Source organism: Cebidichthys violaceus, unplaced genomic scaffold, assembly GCF_023349555.1.
Source record: "Cebidichthys violaceus isolate CVI_PGR_0920_01 unplaced genomic scaffold, fCebVio1.0.p SCAF_6, whole genome shotgun sequence".
NCBI lineage: Eukaryota > Metazoa > Chordata > Actinopteri > Perciformes > Stichaeidae > Cebidichthys > Cebidichthys violaceus.
In genome coordinates this window covers 4,112,302-4,128,310 of record NW_027176816.1, presented here as the reverse complement: position 1 = coordinate 4,128,310, position 16,009 = coordinate 4,112,302, and the positions used below count along the sequence as shown (strand labels likewise).

The 16,009-nt window shown below is 39.3% G+C and overlaps 1 protein-coding gene across 4 annotated transcripts in view; it reads left to right on the top strand.

Moving 5' to 3' along the window:
- Positions 1–16,009, top strand: part of LOC137889112 (nucleolar protein 4-like) — a 137,059-nt gene that overhangs the window by 27,040 nt on the left and 94,010 nt on the right. For all 4 annotated transcript variants that reach the window (XM_068732745.1, XM_068732747.1, XM_068732746.1 and 1 more), the window contains exons 3-5: positions 2,980–3,132; positions 5,055–5,166; positions 12,886–12,992. In XM_068732745.1, coding sequence (XP_068588846.1) covers positions 2,980–3,132; positions 5,055–5,166; positions 12,886–12,992 — 372 coding nt within the window. The remainder of the gene's footprint in view (positions 1–2,979; positions 3,133–5,054; positions 5,167–12,885; positions 12,993–16,009) is intronic.

Here is a 16,009-nt window from a genome sequence, read left to right as displayed (position 1 = left end):
GTACATGAACGTTTTCACCTCCTAATTGTGCCACACGTTCTTTTCTTGTGAGTGACCATGAACTCTGGTTTGTGTGTGTGTTTGTCTGTCCTCACACACACACGCAAGACTCACACTTTGTTCTGTGACTCAATTATTCTGCACAAACACACACAACCTGTTGCAGAAAATATGCTGTGGACACACACACACACACACACACACACACACACACACACACACACACACACACTTACCTGCCCTGTGAGGCACAGCTCTCATTGGTTACCATGGCAATAGCAGGCTTTACCATGTGCTACTGGATTGAAGCTGGGGAGGTCTGTGTGTGTGTGTGTGTGTGTGTGTGTGTGTGTGTGTGTGTGTGTGTGTGTGTGAGATGTACCACCTGTTGTTATCCACTGACACATTGAGTCCTCTTCCCTCTTCCTCCCTCCATCCATCCCTCTATTAGTCTTCCTCTCTCTCCTCCCTCTCTTTCTCCCTCTATTCCTTTTCTCTATCTTTTATGCCTCTTTGTCTAAAAAAACATTACATTACATTAAAAACAAAACAAATACACACTCATTTTTCTCACCCTTTGGAGTCCCTCTGTCGTCCGTGGTACACACTCACACAGCCTTGTGGGAAAAAGGGCGGAACTCCCAAGACTTCCTGATATTCCCATGTTTGTGTGAGCGTGAGAGACAGAGAGAGGAAGAGAGTGTGTGCTGTCCTCTGGGAAGTTTGGTTAACATGCAGCAGGTGTAGTCTTTGTCTAATAGTCACTTTAGTGTAATTATACATCATGATTTTTTTTCCACACCATTAAACATCAGAGGAAATTGGCATGTTGGAAACATTTCATTCAGCTTTGAAAATATAGAGCAACTAAAGAGGAGCAAGATGTTTATGTGAAGGTCCATTATGACATGAAATTCTCTCCCAAAAGGCTTTTTATGTTGTCATTGTGTTTGACAACCATTACAAGTTATTAATCTTAACTTTCAAAACTGTTACCAACGTATCAAATAGGTGCATTTCCATCCGTCTGATTTTATGAACATTTTTCAATTTTCGCAAAAAATAAAAGCCCTGAGTTGAAACTCAGGGTTTTGGCCAAAAAAGTTCCATAAAATCAAAAGGGAAACAGATTTAGTGAATAAAAGATGACTTAAGGGAAACATGGGACTTCAACATCCAGCTTCTGCTCTGCCCAAGAGAAAATGTTTCCTAATCGTGAACTTCCTCACATTAATACATGAAACAAACACAAATGTCAGATGTAGTTCAGGTTTTCTGAATCATTTTTCACTGTTTGAGGGTCGATTGGCGCTCTTTTAATTACGTCATCTAGTTGCGCTTTCTTCCTCTGCAATGGTTTGATTTTCTGACTGCAGAATTGGCATCACGTACTGCTTATTCTGATGAATCAACTTCTAATGATCTCATAATGGTAGTGGTTAGAAACAAGCATTCATTCATATTTGTTTTTGGTGCTAAATTTCTTGCAATTCAGTTAAAATGTGCGATGCATGGAAATCTGACAGCTTGTGAGAACACACATGTTTCTTGCTGCTGTTATTTTTCAACTGAAAAAAGACAATATGGATTATTATTTTTTTACGTACAGGAAGCACAAAGTTAATGTTTAAATTCCCTCTGAAGCCAGTATTGTTCCATCTCCAATATGTGATAAACACTGCCAAAAAAATGCAGCATACAAATTTTAGTCCTGTATTTGCAAGACCAATGATCACAGTATGTAATGTAATGTAAAATGTAATGTATGTGATGCAACACTTCAATATATTTGAATCTGTAATCATGCAGCTTTGATGAGATCTGCACCCATCAGTCTCTAAAAAGCCTAATTATGTACATCAAGGCAGATTTTTTTGTTACATGAAGTTCAACAGCGACTCTTCATGAACAGACTTAATGTGAACTACAGAAGACTGATGACTTAAACAGAAAGGTATAAATGTGCTTTTGTCAGTAATATCATTTTTATTTGAAGAGAATGTCCCTGTTTGTCAGAGAGGAGTCCTGCACAGCCAGCCTCCAGTTCTCACAATCTCGAGACCATGAAGCGCTGTGAAGAGATTACATTGACCTTCATGAATTGTTTGTTCGCCACCAGACTTAATTGGTGTTTTCTACCTTTTAGCTGAGTTTTGTTTGTTCAAGCTGCGAGTTCACTACGTTCCACAATCTGTCTTAGCTTTCTTTGTCTAGTAAATAATCAAAATAAACTCATAAAAGTTCAAGAAAGGAAATATTCTTCATTATAAATGATTTCTTTATTTTATTTGTATTCATTATTAAACTGAAACATAGAACTCTATACCTTCTGAATTTTCTCTCTTTCACTGAGCCAAAACTTAATTGCCTTGTTAAAAGTTGTCCCTCACCGGTGCAATGCAAAGAAGCTGTGCATGAACACCGAAAAATGGCATTTGTATTTTCCACTTGACAGCTACGCACACTGGTTCCAGTGCGGATTATCTGCGTTTCCATGCTCCAGTTTCACCAATGAGGCCAATGACTTTCTGTCTTAGTAGTGTTTTTCGTATGTTACGGGGACTGAGAAGGAGACTGCCCGTGGTTCCGACAACCCATTACTTCGAAACACCAATAGTCCCAAAATGTCCCATTGGACAGAAAAAGTTGTCCATCATTCCGTTCACCCAAAAATAAACGGCCATTGTTCCGAAGACCCATTGCCCGTTGTTGTGCTGTGCCAGCTGCCCACTGAGCAGTGGCTCTCACTCATTCACGGAAGGCAGACTTATTAAATTGAATTAGCAAAATAAAATTACAAAAATAGTCCCCCCCCCAAAAAAAAATAGATAGATAGCTGATGTATTGGTCCAATCACCCAATCTTAATGGGAATCTTTGTTGCATGTCTTCATGTCTCCTATCCGTCTTTACCTTGAACTTTTGAATGAAAACAAAAACAACATCATGAAAAGTAAAGTTTCTCCCCCTCTGTTTCCAGTGTGTCGATGGAGTCTCAGGGGTGGACTCGTCCCTGAAGCGCGTGGCGGTGGTGGAGGATTTCTTCGACATCATCTATGCCATGCATGTGGAGATCAGCGCTGACCCCAGCAAAGCCCCGAAACATGCCGGCCAGAAGAAGACCTACAAAGCTGTGAGAACCATATCTTGCGACCGTTTATGTTTAGAATATCAGGAAGTTATGGTTCGTGTGAGACAGTTTCTAATTAAAATATGTGATTCTTTCTGGTGGTTTCTTTTTGTCAGTCTTCATCTCGCTCTTCCTTTAAGTTTTCACGCCTCTGTGTCTCCCACGCCACCCTCCGACCTCCCCCCTACAGAGTGTATTCTCTGTCATACCTTGTGTTGTCTGTTGCTTAACACACTGCTTCTCTCTCTCTCTCTCTCTCTCTCTCTCTCTCTCTCTCTCTCTCTCTCTCTCTCTCTCTCTCTCTTCCTCTTCTTTGGGCCTCATTCCTCTTTCACTCTCTGGCAAAAAAAGAGAAAAGAAACAGACAACATAGTTTCAGTTTCTGATCAGATGGATTTCAGTCTGATTCTTTCTGAAACTAAACTGGCCGACACACCAAGAGTTGGATTCGTCAATTAATTAATTAATTAGTTGATCATCAGAAAAATAACTGGCATCTATTTAAAGTAATTACCAAATCACATAGTTCCAGCATCTTGTTTGTGAGGATTTTTTTTTACTCTTTTAGGGGTATCAGGTGATCTTTAGGGGCAGATAGTAGGTCAAAAGTATAGAAGTGGTGTACAATATCAATATTCATTTGTGATTTTGCATCAAAAACTTTTGACATTTGGAAATTTCTGAAAGAATTGCATTTTCCGACCATTGAAAGACGAGCACTTCTGTTCAGGAACCTCCTTTATGTCCTTATACCTAGGAAAGCTCTTTTGTGTGATTTGGAGTTCAGAGAAATAAATCAACCTGAGCTGTTGAAGTCTGTACATTTCTGCTCTGCCCTCTCAGCTGATGACACTGCCCTCTTTTGGTGAAATAGAGGAAGTGCACCATTCACAGACGTATTTGTTTGCAGAAGGATGAAGCTGTGTCATCTTTGTCTGTCTTCTTTTCTACTTCCCTTACATTTCCTCTTTCCTTCTTATCTTCTTTAGCAATCTGTATATTTTCCTTTTTGTCTTCTTTCCAAACTATTGATTCTCTTGCACAGATTGGGTTTGATTTGTGAGGCTGTCCTCTCTGTCCTACTACGTCCTAGTATATTTATAATATATAATGCATACAGCACAGTTAAAGCCTAGAGATGGTGCACCATGCCACATGGCTTCAGGTCTTAGTGCCACCAAAGGCATTGAGTGACATTTGCCTTTGCTTTACTCCCTCCTTCCTGCACACACACACACACACACACACACACACACACACACACACACACACACACACACACACACACACACACACACACACACACAGACACGCATGCTGCACAGCGACCCCCATCCACCCACGCTGGATATTTTCCACCCCTCCTCCTCCTCTCCTCTTTTGTGCCTTTGTGCATCTCTTCCAGAATAAATGTTTGATTTATGCATACATGCATACTTTTAAAAACACACCCACTAATATATAGACCCCAAATCTTCAGCATCAGCACTGAGGAGTGCACTGACTCTTTTAAAAAAGTTAATTTTTAAACACTGAGACAAAATCCTTTTGAGACTAATCCCTCAGACTAGTGTAATGTAATGTTTTTGTTTATAGGAATTTGACAGATCAGATTACAGTGAGTCTCACTCATATGATGATCGCAGCTGTTAAAAAGTCACTTCAACACAACATGCACTGTACACAGCGTGAACACAAGGGAATAAATAAATCAATCATATTTCAGAATAATCATATGGTATGTTTTGGAACAAGCTATTCAATAATAAAGATGCACTTTCATTACTTTGTCAAAATATAGGATGATGTGTGCTGCCCTGTCTGCACTCTGCCTCTGTCCAGATACCATTATTCAACTCTTTTTGTCATTAAGGCTTTCCCTCCCTGTTTCTGTCTTTCTGTCTCTGTTGGTGTGTCCCTCTCAGATAGCCGAGACGTACGCCTTCCTGCCCAGAGAGGCGGTGACTCGTTTCCTGATGAGCTGTGGAGAGTGTCAGAAGAGGATGCACATCAGCACCACAGGACAGGACTACAAAGGTACGAACACAACACTGTGAGGAAAAGAGAGAGAAGAGGGATAATCTCTTCCCCTTTACAAGCATTAGTCACTTCTCACCCTTCACTCAGCCAGTCACTCAGACAGCCAATGAGAGAATCAGATATACAGCTGCTAGAAAAAGTTGTTTTTTCCTCTCATGGCAGTTTTTTTCGGAGTACAAAACTCGTGCTGCCGTTGTGTCTTCACACGCGGAGCATTCTGTTGCATCGGCTTGAGCCATGGTTAGCCCTAATATTGTTTTTTTTCTTTGCAATTATTGTTTAATGCCTTTAAGGATTTTATTTTTTATTGAAAGGAAAAACGGCTACAAATGTGCACTAATCATCTAAAAAGAAAATAACAGCAAAAGCCCTTAAAAAACGAATTTGCTCATATGTAGGTCTATTAAAAAGAAGAATGAATCAATATACTGTAGCATATACCTTCATACAGGCCTTAAATTAAATACCTAACTTTGTTGAGACTATCTATTGATCGATCTCCTCCGGTGCCTTTCAGTAACAGGATCAGCGTGCGCACACACACACACACACACACACACACACACACACACACACACACACACCCCTCTACACACAACAAACAGAACAGTCCGTCTGAGCATAACTCAAAATAATTGATTTTGATGCATGATAATGAATGATGTGGAATTGCTATTCCTCATTTCATGTGCTATTTGGCATTTTGGAGGTAATATATGTATATATATAAAAACAAATTATGAATTTGAATACTGATGGTTGATTACCATAGCATACCATGACAAGTAGGAGAAATATGTGGAATATAAAAAGACGATATCTCTGATTTTGATATTTTTTGGAATCAGAATCAGCTTTATCGATGAACGCATACAAATAATTATACTCAGTTTTTTGTTTTTTTTTGCATTACTCTCAATGTGCAAGAAATCTTCAGAAATATACATATATATGTATATACATATATATTGGCACAAATGGCCAACAATGTAAATAAAATGTCTATTAACATTATTATACAAGTCAAGTGTTTCTGTAATTTTTCAACAATTAAATTAGAAACTAGGAATTTAAAATGCGTGAATATGCACTTTCATCATGAGTGTGTTTAAGGGGATCATTAATCAATTGGTTGAGTACTCTTTTATAGGTGGAGTCAGCGATTCTAATCCAAAACGCTTTTTGTCAAATTCAGCGAATATCTTCTATCCGTTTCACTGACGAGCAAAATCATTCTCTCGCTGTTAAAGTAGACATAAGCAGATGAAATAAGATTCATGATTTTAACATTGTAAACAGCTGATTTTAGTCAGTATTTTCACTGGTGCTTCTCTCTTCTTCACTTCAGTCCAATTGAATTTAATGCTCACTATTTGCATGACATTTAAGTTCAAAACTTGCAAACAAAAATGTAAAACCCCCTCTTCTTCTTCCTCCTCCTATGTTTTTCTTCCTCAGCATCTCCATTAAAACATGAAGGCTCGAAGGAATCCTCCCTGTCTCTCACTTTTCTTCAGCTTTCAGCTCATTCTCTTTGTCATCACGCTCTCATTCACGTTTCCTTCAAAATGTCTTTCAACTAGAGTCCATCTCCTCTTCCTTTATCCTTCTCCTCACTCAGGCAGATTAAACAACAGTCAAATAGAAGGTTTAAAAAAAAACTAAAGAAATCCAGTTCAGTTTCATTGAATGATGATGTTTTTGAAGGAATTATTAATTATTATGGTAAATTTGTATTCATTTGTATTCCTGTGAAGTTGGAGATGCCTTTCATATCTGGGAAGAGGCAGGGGTTTGTTTTAATGGGAAATATAGAATGCGTGAAATATAGCATATATTATATATAATAAATCTGTTCTGTATCATATGCATTGTTTTTCCCTGAGATAAAAGCCGCCTTCTTCGTGCCCAGTTAGTCCCGGCTACCACACCTGTCACTCATGTTGATTAGCAGCCTGTGGCCGAGCTGACCAGCATCTGTGAAATCTCCACAGTATCGGAACACAGAGACAATTAAAGATAAAACTAATGATCACGAGTTTGAGATGCTCCGCTTCACTTCTCTTTTTCCCGCCTTTAAAATCATCTTTGCTCAATAGGCTGAGTCACAATCGGACAAAGATCATCTTAATGTGGAGAACTTTAATGAGCTACATTATGAGTAGCTCTGCTACTAAAGAAGCCAATCAATACTTAAAGAGTACTGCCCTGATTTGTTATTGCAATCAATCAATGCAGCAGATCCAGATATATCTTTTTCCTTTTCATGAATTTTTCTTTTTTGTCAAAACATAGCGCCTACATTACCCACAATGCAACACAACCACTGACAGTTCTGTCAGTGTTGGCGTGTCGTGCTGGTAGCAGCTGACGTAACCTCTAGCCTGCAGCAGAGATGAGCTGCGGTTTACAGAAGTCTGGAAAGCTCACTTCTTTTTTCTACCTCCAGATGTTCTTCATTTCTAAAACAACATTACCATATGAAGATTTGAAACAGTTTTTGTAAAGCCTACATTACAGTAGCTTCAGCTTTTACATTTGTTCTTTTAGGAGCATACTTTTGGACAGTGAGAGTGAGGGGTGAGGATGAACGTGTTAGAAAAGGATATCTTCAAAACTAGCATGGAGAGCATGTCAGGGCTCAACAATAAGGGTTGCCAGCTGGCCTGGGTAAAGTCAAATGCCACATTGGGCTAGTACTTATAGCAACTCACAAAAATGCTTTAATGCTCTGAAAAAGGAAGAAAGAAATGGTGGTATCTGTCTGTTTTTGGTTGATCATTTTAAAAATGTAGCGTACCCTTGCTAGTTTCTCAAGATTACCAACCATAGCTTTAAATTAAGATTAAACATGACAATTAACTTTGGTCTTTGTCATTTGATAACTGCTAATAAATAAAACTAATTATACAGACAAACTAGGAATTGGCTTTGGGCAAGTAGAGTGTGTGTGCTAGTATTGTATTAGGATAAACTGTAAAGACATGTGAACCTGTCCTTTAAAGAGCTACCAGACTTACAAATATCTTTGAAATGTGTATCAGTGTGAAATTGAATGATGTCCTCAATCATTCAACAACACATATCAGAGTCAGAGTACCTCAGTTGTAGCTGCCAGCTGAAAGACAATATGCTGCCATCCATTTTACATTCCTCCCCATCTTCTTCTCTGCCCACCCCCCATTATATATTTTCTACATCTACTGGCACCCTCCCATCCCTCCCTCATCCCTCTCCCATTCCTCCCCCCCAGCTTGTCCATCTCTCTGTTTTCTCTCCTCCTTTATCCTTCCCTCCAGGCTTTCCACCCACCATCCCTGCTTCCAGCTCTTCTTCTAGTTCTCCCTTCCATTATCCCCCTCTACACTGCTCCAAGCTTCCTGTCCCATCCCTGTATCCCTCACTGCTCCCTTCCTCCTTTCAGCTCCTTTACTGCCTCCTCTACTCGTCTCTATACCCTCCGTCCATCCTTCCATCCTTCCCTCACTCTCTTCCTCCCCACATCCCCCACCTCCCCTGTTTTTTCCTCCTTGTCCATCATTAAACAGAGGAGTCATTGGAGTGTCCTGTCTCTCTTCTCAATTAGCCTAATTAATGGCTTTTAGCAAAGAAAATGGCCCTGGAAACAAGCTCATTTTCCACAGATTCGGGGCAGAGAGGGAGGCAGGGACATTGAGATATAGAAGAAGAATAGGAAATATGAAATGACAGACAGCACAGAGGACGAAAAATCCCTTTCATTGTTACACATTTTTTACATTTACATTTATCTAAAACCAAATCCAGACAAAAGCATCAATGCTGTTTATGACGTGATTTTCTGTGAGAAATGTAAAAACTTTCAGTTTAATATTTTATTTATGTTTTAAACATAAATATGAATTTAAATGTGAATTAAAACATAACATTGGTATGTTTGCTTTGACCAGCTGGTCATTGATTAAAAAAATGAGGGTAAAATTACAAAGTAAAATTATACATATGTTTCCACAGGACTTAATGTCAATTATTTTATTAGAAGATGAAATAAGCTGAGTAAACAATCACACACGCACGCACGCACGCACGCACGCACGCACGCACGCACGCACGCACGCACACACACACACACACACACACACACACAGACTAATTACAACAGCTGTGATACTTCAGCTCAGTGTGTGTGTGTGTGTGTGTGTGTGTGTGTGTGTGTGTGTTGTGCCATCACTGTATGCCACTCAGAGAGAGAGAGCAGCTAATTGCCTTCCTTGCCTGTGGGGGTTCGGCCTCACCCCGACACACACAAACACACACAGCCTCAGCCCTTTTTATCGCTACCGTGAAGTGACTCCCACTAAAGTTCAGCTGTGAATTATTAAATGCAATTAATCAGCGTGGACCAGGGCCATGTTTAATTGACACAAGCAGCAGGCTCACTGTGTGTGTGTGTGTGTGTGTGTGTGTGTGGTTGGGGGGAGGGTTGGTTCTTTTTTTATGCCTCCGTGTCCGGAGGCATTAGGTTTTTGAGTTGGTTTGTCGGACCATTTGTAGGTACGTACGTCCATTCCATTCTCGTGAGTGCAATATCTCGCCTGGAGGGAATTTCTTCAAATTTGGCACAACACCATTAGCACTCAAGGGTGAACTGATTACAATCTCGTGGTCAAAAGTCACTGTTAACACACAAAACACGTTTTTGGCCATAACTCCATAATTGATTATGCTAATTATGACAATTTCACACAAATGTGTAATCGGATAAAATTATGAAGTGATGACATTTTGGACAGACATGAATGTTACCGATGATTGGACTGGTTGGCAGAGGCGTTAAACAAGGAGGCGGTAATTCTAGTTCATGTAGATAAATGGAACAAAATTGCTGCCAAACCAGAGTGCATCTCCATTTACAGCACAATGTTGCACCATCCTTAAAGACTCTCCTATTGCTCTTCTTGAGTCTTTTTTACTTTTTTTTACCTGTAAAAGTTTTTTGGGGGTTAATTTTTCTTTATCCGAATCAGGAGTCTAATGCTATTTTCACACTACGAGTGACAAAAGCAACAAAACAGCTAAGTGTGGCCAGCTACAATGTCGCAGAGTCGCCGTTGAAGTGTTGCTCACAAGCTTATTGACGTAGTTATACGGTTAATTAGCACTGGGAACTGGCGAACATCATTTTTTAGATGGAACGAAGTAGATTGAAATTAAAACAAATGATTGGTTTACGCTTTGTTGTGTCATTGGCGCGCTGAAACAAGTTGATACAAGCTGGACTTTGATTTGTTGCAGCAGAAGATGATGCTGTGTTGCTCGCAGTGTGAACACAGAAGGAGGATGGACGGTGTCTTATGCTGTACAGACTGTTAAACCCTTTAAGCTAAATTTAGGATGTCTGGACTTTATAATTAATATTGACTTGACTTAAAGTGTGTGATGCAGAAGAAAATTAAAGGACATTAGCTCAATACCAACGGAACATTTTTCTACAGCTTTATTTTCATGTCACGATCTTCTTTTGACCAACAAAAATGATATAAGTGACACTTTTTTTGTGTCCATTTAGACATTTTACAAAACATCTAGAATCTATTGTCCTGACCGATCAATGGTCCGGGGCCTCATGTTGAAGACCACGAGGCCGCTTTGTGTCACATAATCAGTTATCACAGTCTGTCCCTCTCTGGAGAACACATACTCTCTCTTTCTCCCATCCTCGTACAAGACTATCAATCACCAATCAATGATGACGGCCCTGTCTACTCTGCTAAGCCATATTGATCCCAGTGTTCATGTCCGCTCTGTAGACGCTCCAGACGTTAGACACGTCCTTTACGAGGTCAGTAGATAAATGACTGAAAGGAGAGGCAGAGAGGGGAAGTGTGGGTGGAGATAGTGTGGTTTGTCATGTGCTGTTTTATTTCCTGTTGATGCAGAAAGAAGCTCTTGTTGTTCACATATTTGCCTGAAAAAGAGACCTAGTTTGTTATAACTCAGTATCTCATCACTCTGTAAAGTCAAGTCAGTATTAGTCATGTAGCCCAATATCACAATCACAAATCTGCCTCAGGGAGCTTTACAATCTACAATACGGCATTCTCTGTCCTTTTCGACACTTGCTTCAGATTAGAAAAAAACTCTCCAAAAAATGAAAACTCAGTAAGAGGAAGTGAGGAGGGATCCCAGGACATACAGACGTGTGCACATGATGTTGTGTGTAGAGAATAACCAACATGATGAAATATCAGGATGATACAATTCTAGATCAGAAAGAGAGAGACGAGAGGACAGGAGAGCTTAAAACTACTGGAGTCAGGCAGGTAGTTGTTCATCATTTGAAATAATCAAAGAATAAACAACTAAGTGAAAGTTAAGATGAGTTTTAAGTTTGGATTTAAAGGCCTTGACAAAGTCAGACTGCCTCTGTTTGTCTGTCTTGCTCTACCTCCAGCTCTAGAGGGTCCTCTAGTGTTGGCTTTCTGACAAGGCATGTTAATAGACATCAGCATTAACAGTCAGTGGGTTTAAGAGAAGACCAACCAGCTGTCAGAGATAAGATTATACATTCTGTGTTTTTGATTTTGAAAAGCTTAAAAATGTAAAAATGATGGAGGAACATTATGAAAAGCTGAAATTCAGAATATGATTATGAAATAACCATCTTACAATTCAGCAGCACTGCAGTAAATACCAGTTGTATTGGCACTGTCAAAGCTTTTGAACTAGCTCCATGGTCATTTCACGGTCCGGTGGTAGTTTTGTTAAGTACATTTTTTTTTATTAAATGGGGTAAATGAATCGTTAAAACACCAGTCAGTATGATGAAATACAGTTCAAAGACTCTTGTATTAGACTGCATTCATTTTCGTTAGAAGTACATAATAAACTGGCCTGGTAACCAGAACTTTGGAGGACATGCATCATTTTTATGACTCCTTTGTTTATATACTGTGATTTCTAGCTTGCTTTAAAGGTGCTCCACCTTTAAGAAAACAAACATGTCTACTTACAGTAATATTCTCACTGATACATTACATTTGTGTTTTAACGACTGCAGGAAGGAACAGATAATAATACAATATCACAATTAAAGAGTGATGTCTTAATAATACAAAGGCAGTTCCTAAGTGACTGAAAGACTTGGAAAGAAAATTAAGCTGCAATATCCGTCACAATGATAGTTACACAGCCGTGATCACAGTTACAGTTATTAACCGCTTTACGGATCAAAAAGCTTGAGACAGAATTATTCATGTACATATGTTGTTTGAATAATTCACTTACTGTAATCAAGTAGTCCACTTACAGTGTTCATTTTGGGCTTTTTTCACATATATGGAAGTATATGTCTGCTCAAACGATGTGATGGAGACAGCGAACAAACGTGAACGGGGAAAAGCACCTGTGGTTGAAGCCACCATTAAACAGCTGTACTGTATTTTGAAGCACTCAGTAAAATTCAGTAAACGGCGAAGCTGTCTGTTTCATTACTTTATATTCATGTAATAAATACACAAATGTCAATTAGATGGTAATTTGATTGACATTTGTTATAAGCGGTTATCATAATTATCCATTTATAGTGATCAATTTGACTCTCCCCAAGCGCAGCAGAGCTTCATTTGTCCACTGTAGCATGAATACAGCATCACAGGTAGAACAGGGGACAGATTGTTGTCACTGCTTGATGTTTTCCGATCCAATGATTTCTCCTCCTCTCCCTCTTCTCTCCAGAGAACGACAGGCCAAGCTCTCTGGTGTTGGAGGTGATCGACTACAACATGCCTCTCACCACCACCTACATGAAGCACATGAAGCTGCAGTGCATGAGCAACAACAAGGTACGTGAGGTCACTGCGACATGGCTGCGTGTTAAACAACGGAGACGCTGGATCGTATTCTGGGCTCCGGTGGGAGGCTGCAGTGCCGCGGTTGTTCTGAATTTATGTTTCTGTCTGTGCTGTCAGACAGAATGTTTCTGTTTCTGTGCACCCTGAGACCACAGGAACTTCCTTGAGAGATCATACAGTAAATCTTGACAAACCAGCAGGTTGTTTTGTACACTCGTGCATTGAGTACAGGCGTGTAGGAGGAATCCAGGAGGCCCACTAATGCCTTGCTGCGAAGAAAACTCCCACACACAGTCTTGCAATTAAAACACTAATGAGAAAAAAAGATGGGTTTTTCAGTATGCCAGTCATGAAGGTCAGTGGACCAAAACCATTTCTTCTTATTAAGTATGAGACAGTGTTGTTTGTGCTTATTCTGCTTATGCTAGATTCGAAAGATGCGAACAAATGACCTGAGAAAATGGTTTGAAAAGTAGGATGATCTGTTGAAATTTTTTTTTTTTAATTTCTCAGAATCAAAAAGGTTTCTGATGGATACAGAATTACGACTGCACTACTTTTTTATCAATTAATATTCAATTATTTTAGAAATTAATTTAGTCTATAAAATGCCAGAAAAGAGAAAATGCCCAACAAAGGTTCATGTTTTCAAATACCTTGTTTTGCCCGAGCAACAGTCCGAACCATTGTACAACGATATAATACAATATTCTCTGGTGTTGTTTTAAAAATTACTTGATTAGCAAATTATAATGTTAATTGACTAATTATACATTAAATAATTGGTTTTATTTGTATCTATTTAGTTTGAACAAATACTTCAAAATAAGTAAAATAAAAAAGCAAGAATAACAAGGAAAATGAACAGTAAACATATAGCAAACTGTCCATATAAAAATTCTCATAAACAACATAAATAAACAATACAAATAAATATTATCAAGGTGCATCATCATATCAACCAGTCTAGCAATTAGTTTGTCTTTGTCCCGAGAAATGTTTCCTCGTATGAAGCCATTATATTACAGGATGACAAAACCAACAGAAAATAAGAAAAAAGAGTTTTTATTTTTCAAACATTTTAGTTTTTGTCAGCAGTATTGCATGTTGGTATTAGTCACAGTTAGTGTTTAATGACGTTGGTGTTGTCTCGTCATTGCCTCATCTTAATCATGGCAAAAAAAATGTCATTGAGAAACACATTTAGTCATAGATTTTGTTGACTTTAGTTTTGTTGACCCATTCGTCCACCCAGACCTCCCCCTGAGGGGACTTTGGGGTTCTGTTGTAACGTCACAGTACTTCCTTCTTTGCTCCAGACGGACAAGAGTCTTAATTGTTAGAACAGCTACAGATAACAGGTAGTAAATGAGGAGAAAAACCAGATGTTTTCTATCATCCATCGCCTGGAAGTCTAAAGCTGGAAGAGCTTCCTCAGCGTCTTCCTCTTGGCTTTGTACTTAAGCAGTTCAGTGTGTGTGTGTGTGTGTGTGTGTGTGTGTGTGTGTGTGTGTGTGTGTGTGTGTGTGTGTGTGTGTGTGTGTGTGTCTGTGTGTGTGGGGGTGGGGGTCATGATTGGTATATTCCATATTGTTCACACACCATCACCACCACCATTCCACCCTGTACCATTGTGACTATCAGTGCCACACACTAGCTGTCAGTCATATTCCCTGTGTGTGTGTGTGTGTGTGTGTGTGTGTGTGTGTGTGTGTGTGTGTGTGTGTGTGTGTGTGTGTCTAGATAACGGGTGGGCGAGCAGAGGGTTGAGCTCATTCCAATTAAGCCAGGCCCCTGAGCGTCGAGTTAATTAGCTACGGAGAGAGAGACACTGAAGTGCCAATTTACACTGGAATGGCAATCTGTCTTTCTGTCTGTCTGTTTGTCTGTCTCTCTGTTTGTCTCTCTCTCCGTCTCTCCAAGACATACACACCATCACACCTGCAGTTGTCCCGGTTTGTTTGGAGACACCCTGTCAAAGCCGTTCCAATTAGTTCACACTGACATATCGACACGGTTCTCATTATCACCCTTTGTTAGAATCCAGCAATGAAGAAAACCAACATGTTTTTTCTTTGTGTGCTTTCACTTAAAGCAGAGCATTGTTAAAGAGAAAACTGTAACCCTTTTCTTCTCTCATGTCTCCTCCATTACCTTTCTCACATTATCATCGACGGGAAGAAAAGTTCAAGTTTGTCAAAGCGCTGTGAGTTACCACCAATCGTTGCTGAGCGCTCTGACGTACCACTAATCGTTGCTTGTAGTTTAAGGATAAAGGAACTAACACTCCAGGATCAGAGATGTGTCTCAGATGTTCAATGATGTAACATAAGCTGAAGTAAATGTCAGTGTTACTGTATTGATTTGCATCAGAAGCTACTGCGAATGATAAATAAGTTGTGTTGGTGCTGTATTCAGCCTACAGATGACTGGCTGATGTTGGTTCTTGATCAATACGACTCCTCCAACGGCCGAGGCTGCGTGCCAATATTCAGCATCTTTCACCTCGGGTCAAATCGTTAGGTCGCTAGGAGGATTCACGTCTGTCATGGCAACACTTTTGAAACAGCATGAGAGTTTTTTCAAATAAATTAAATTGTGCAAAGAAAATGTACGTCGGTTGAGGTTTGATTCCTAGCCTATCGAGGCAGGATTGATCTCTTCCTAAAGGTAACTCATCATTAACTAAAGATGAAAACAGCACATTTTCATTTCAAACAATTCATTTTTGAGGCCAATACCTGCAGTGTATTAATATGACAGTTTCAGTAACACTTAACTTTAACCACTTCTTTTTAGCATTTATAAATATTATTAAAACATTCAATACGTGGTTTATAACATGCTTTTATGCATTTGTAAACTGATAGTAGTACTTCTACTATAACTGCTAGGAGCTCCTGTGGGCACACATGTGTAGGCTGGTTTATAAACAGAAAATATATGGTAAAATACAGTTTTCATAAGAAACGTTATAATCGTTGACATTAAGCACACAGTATGTAATT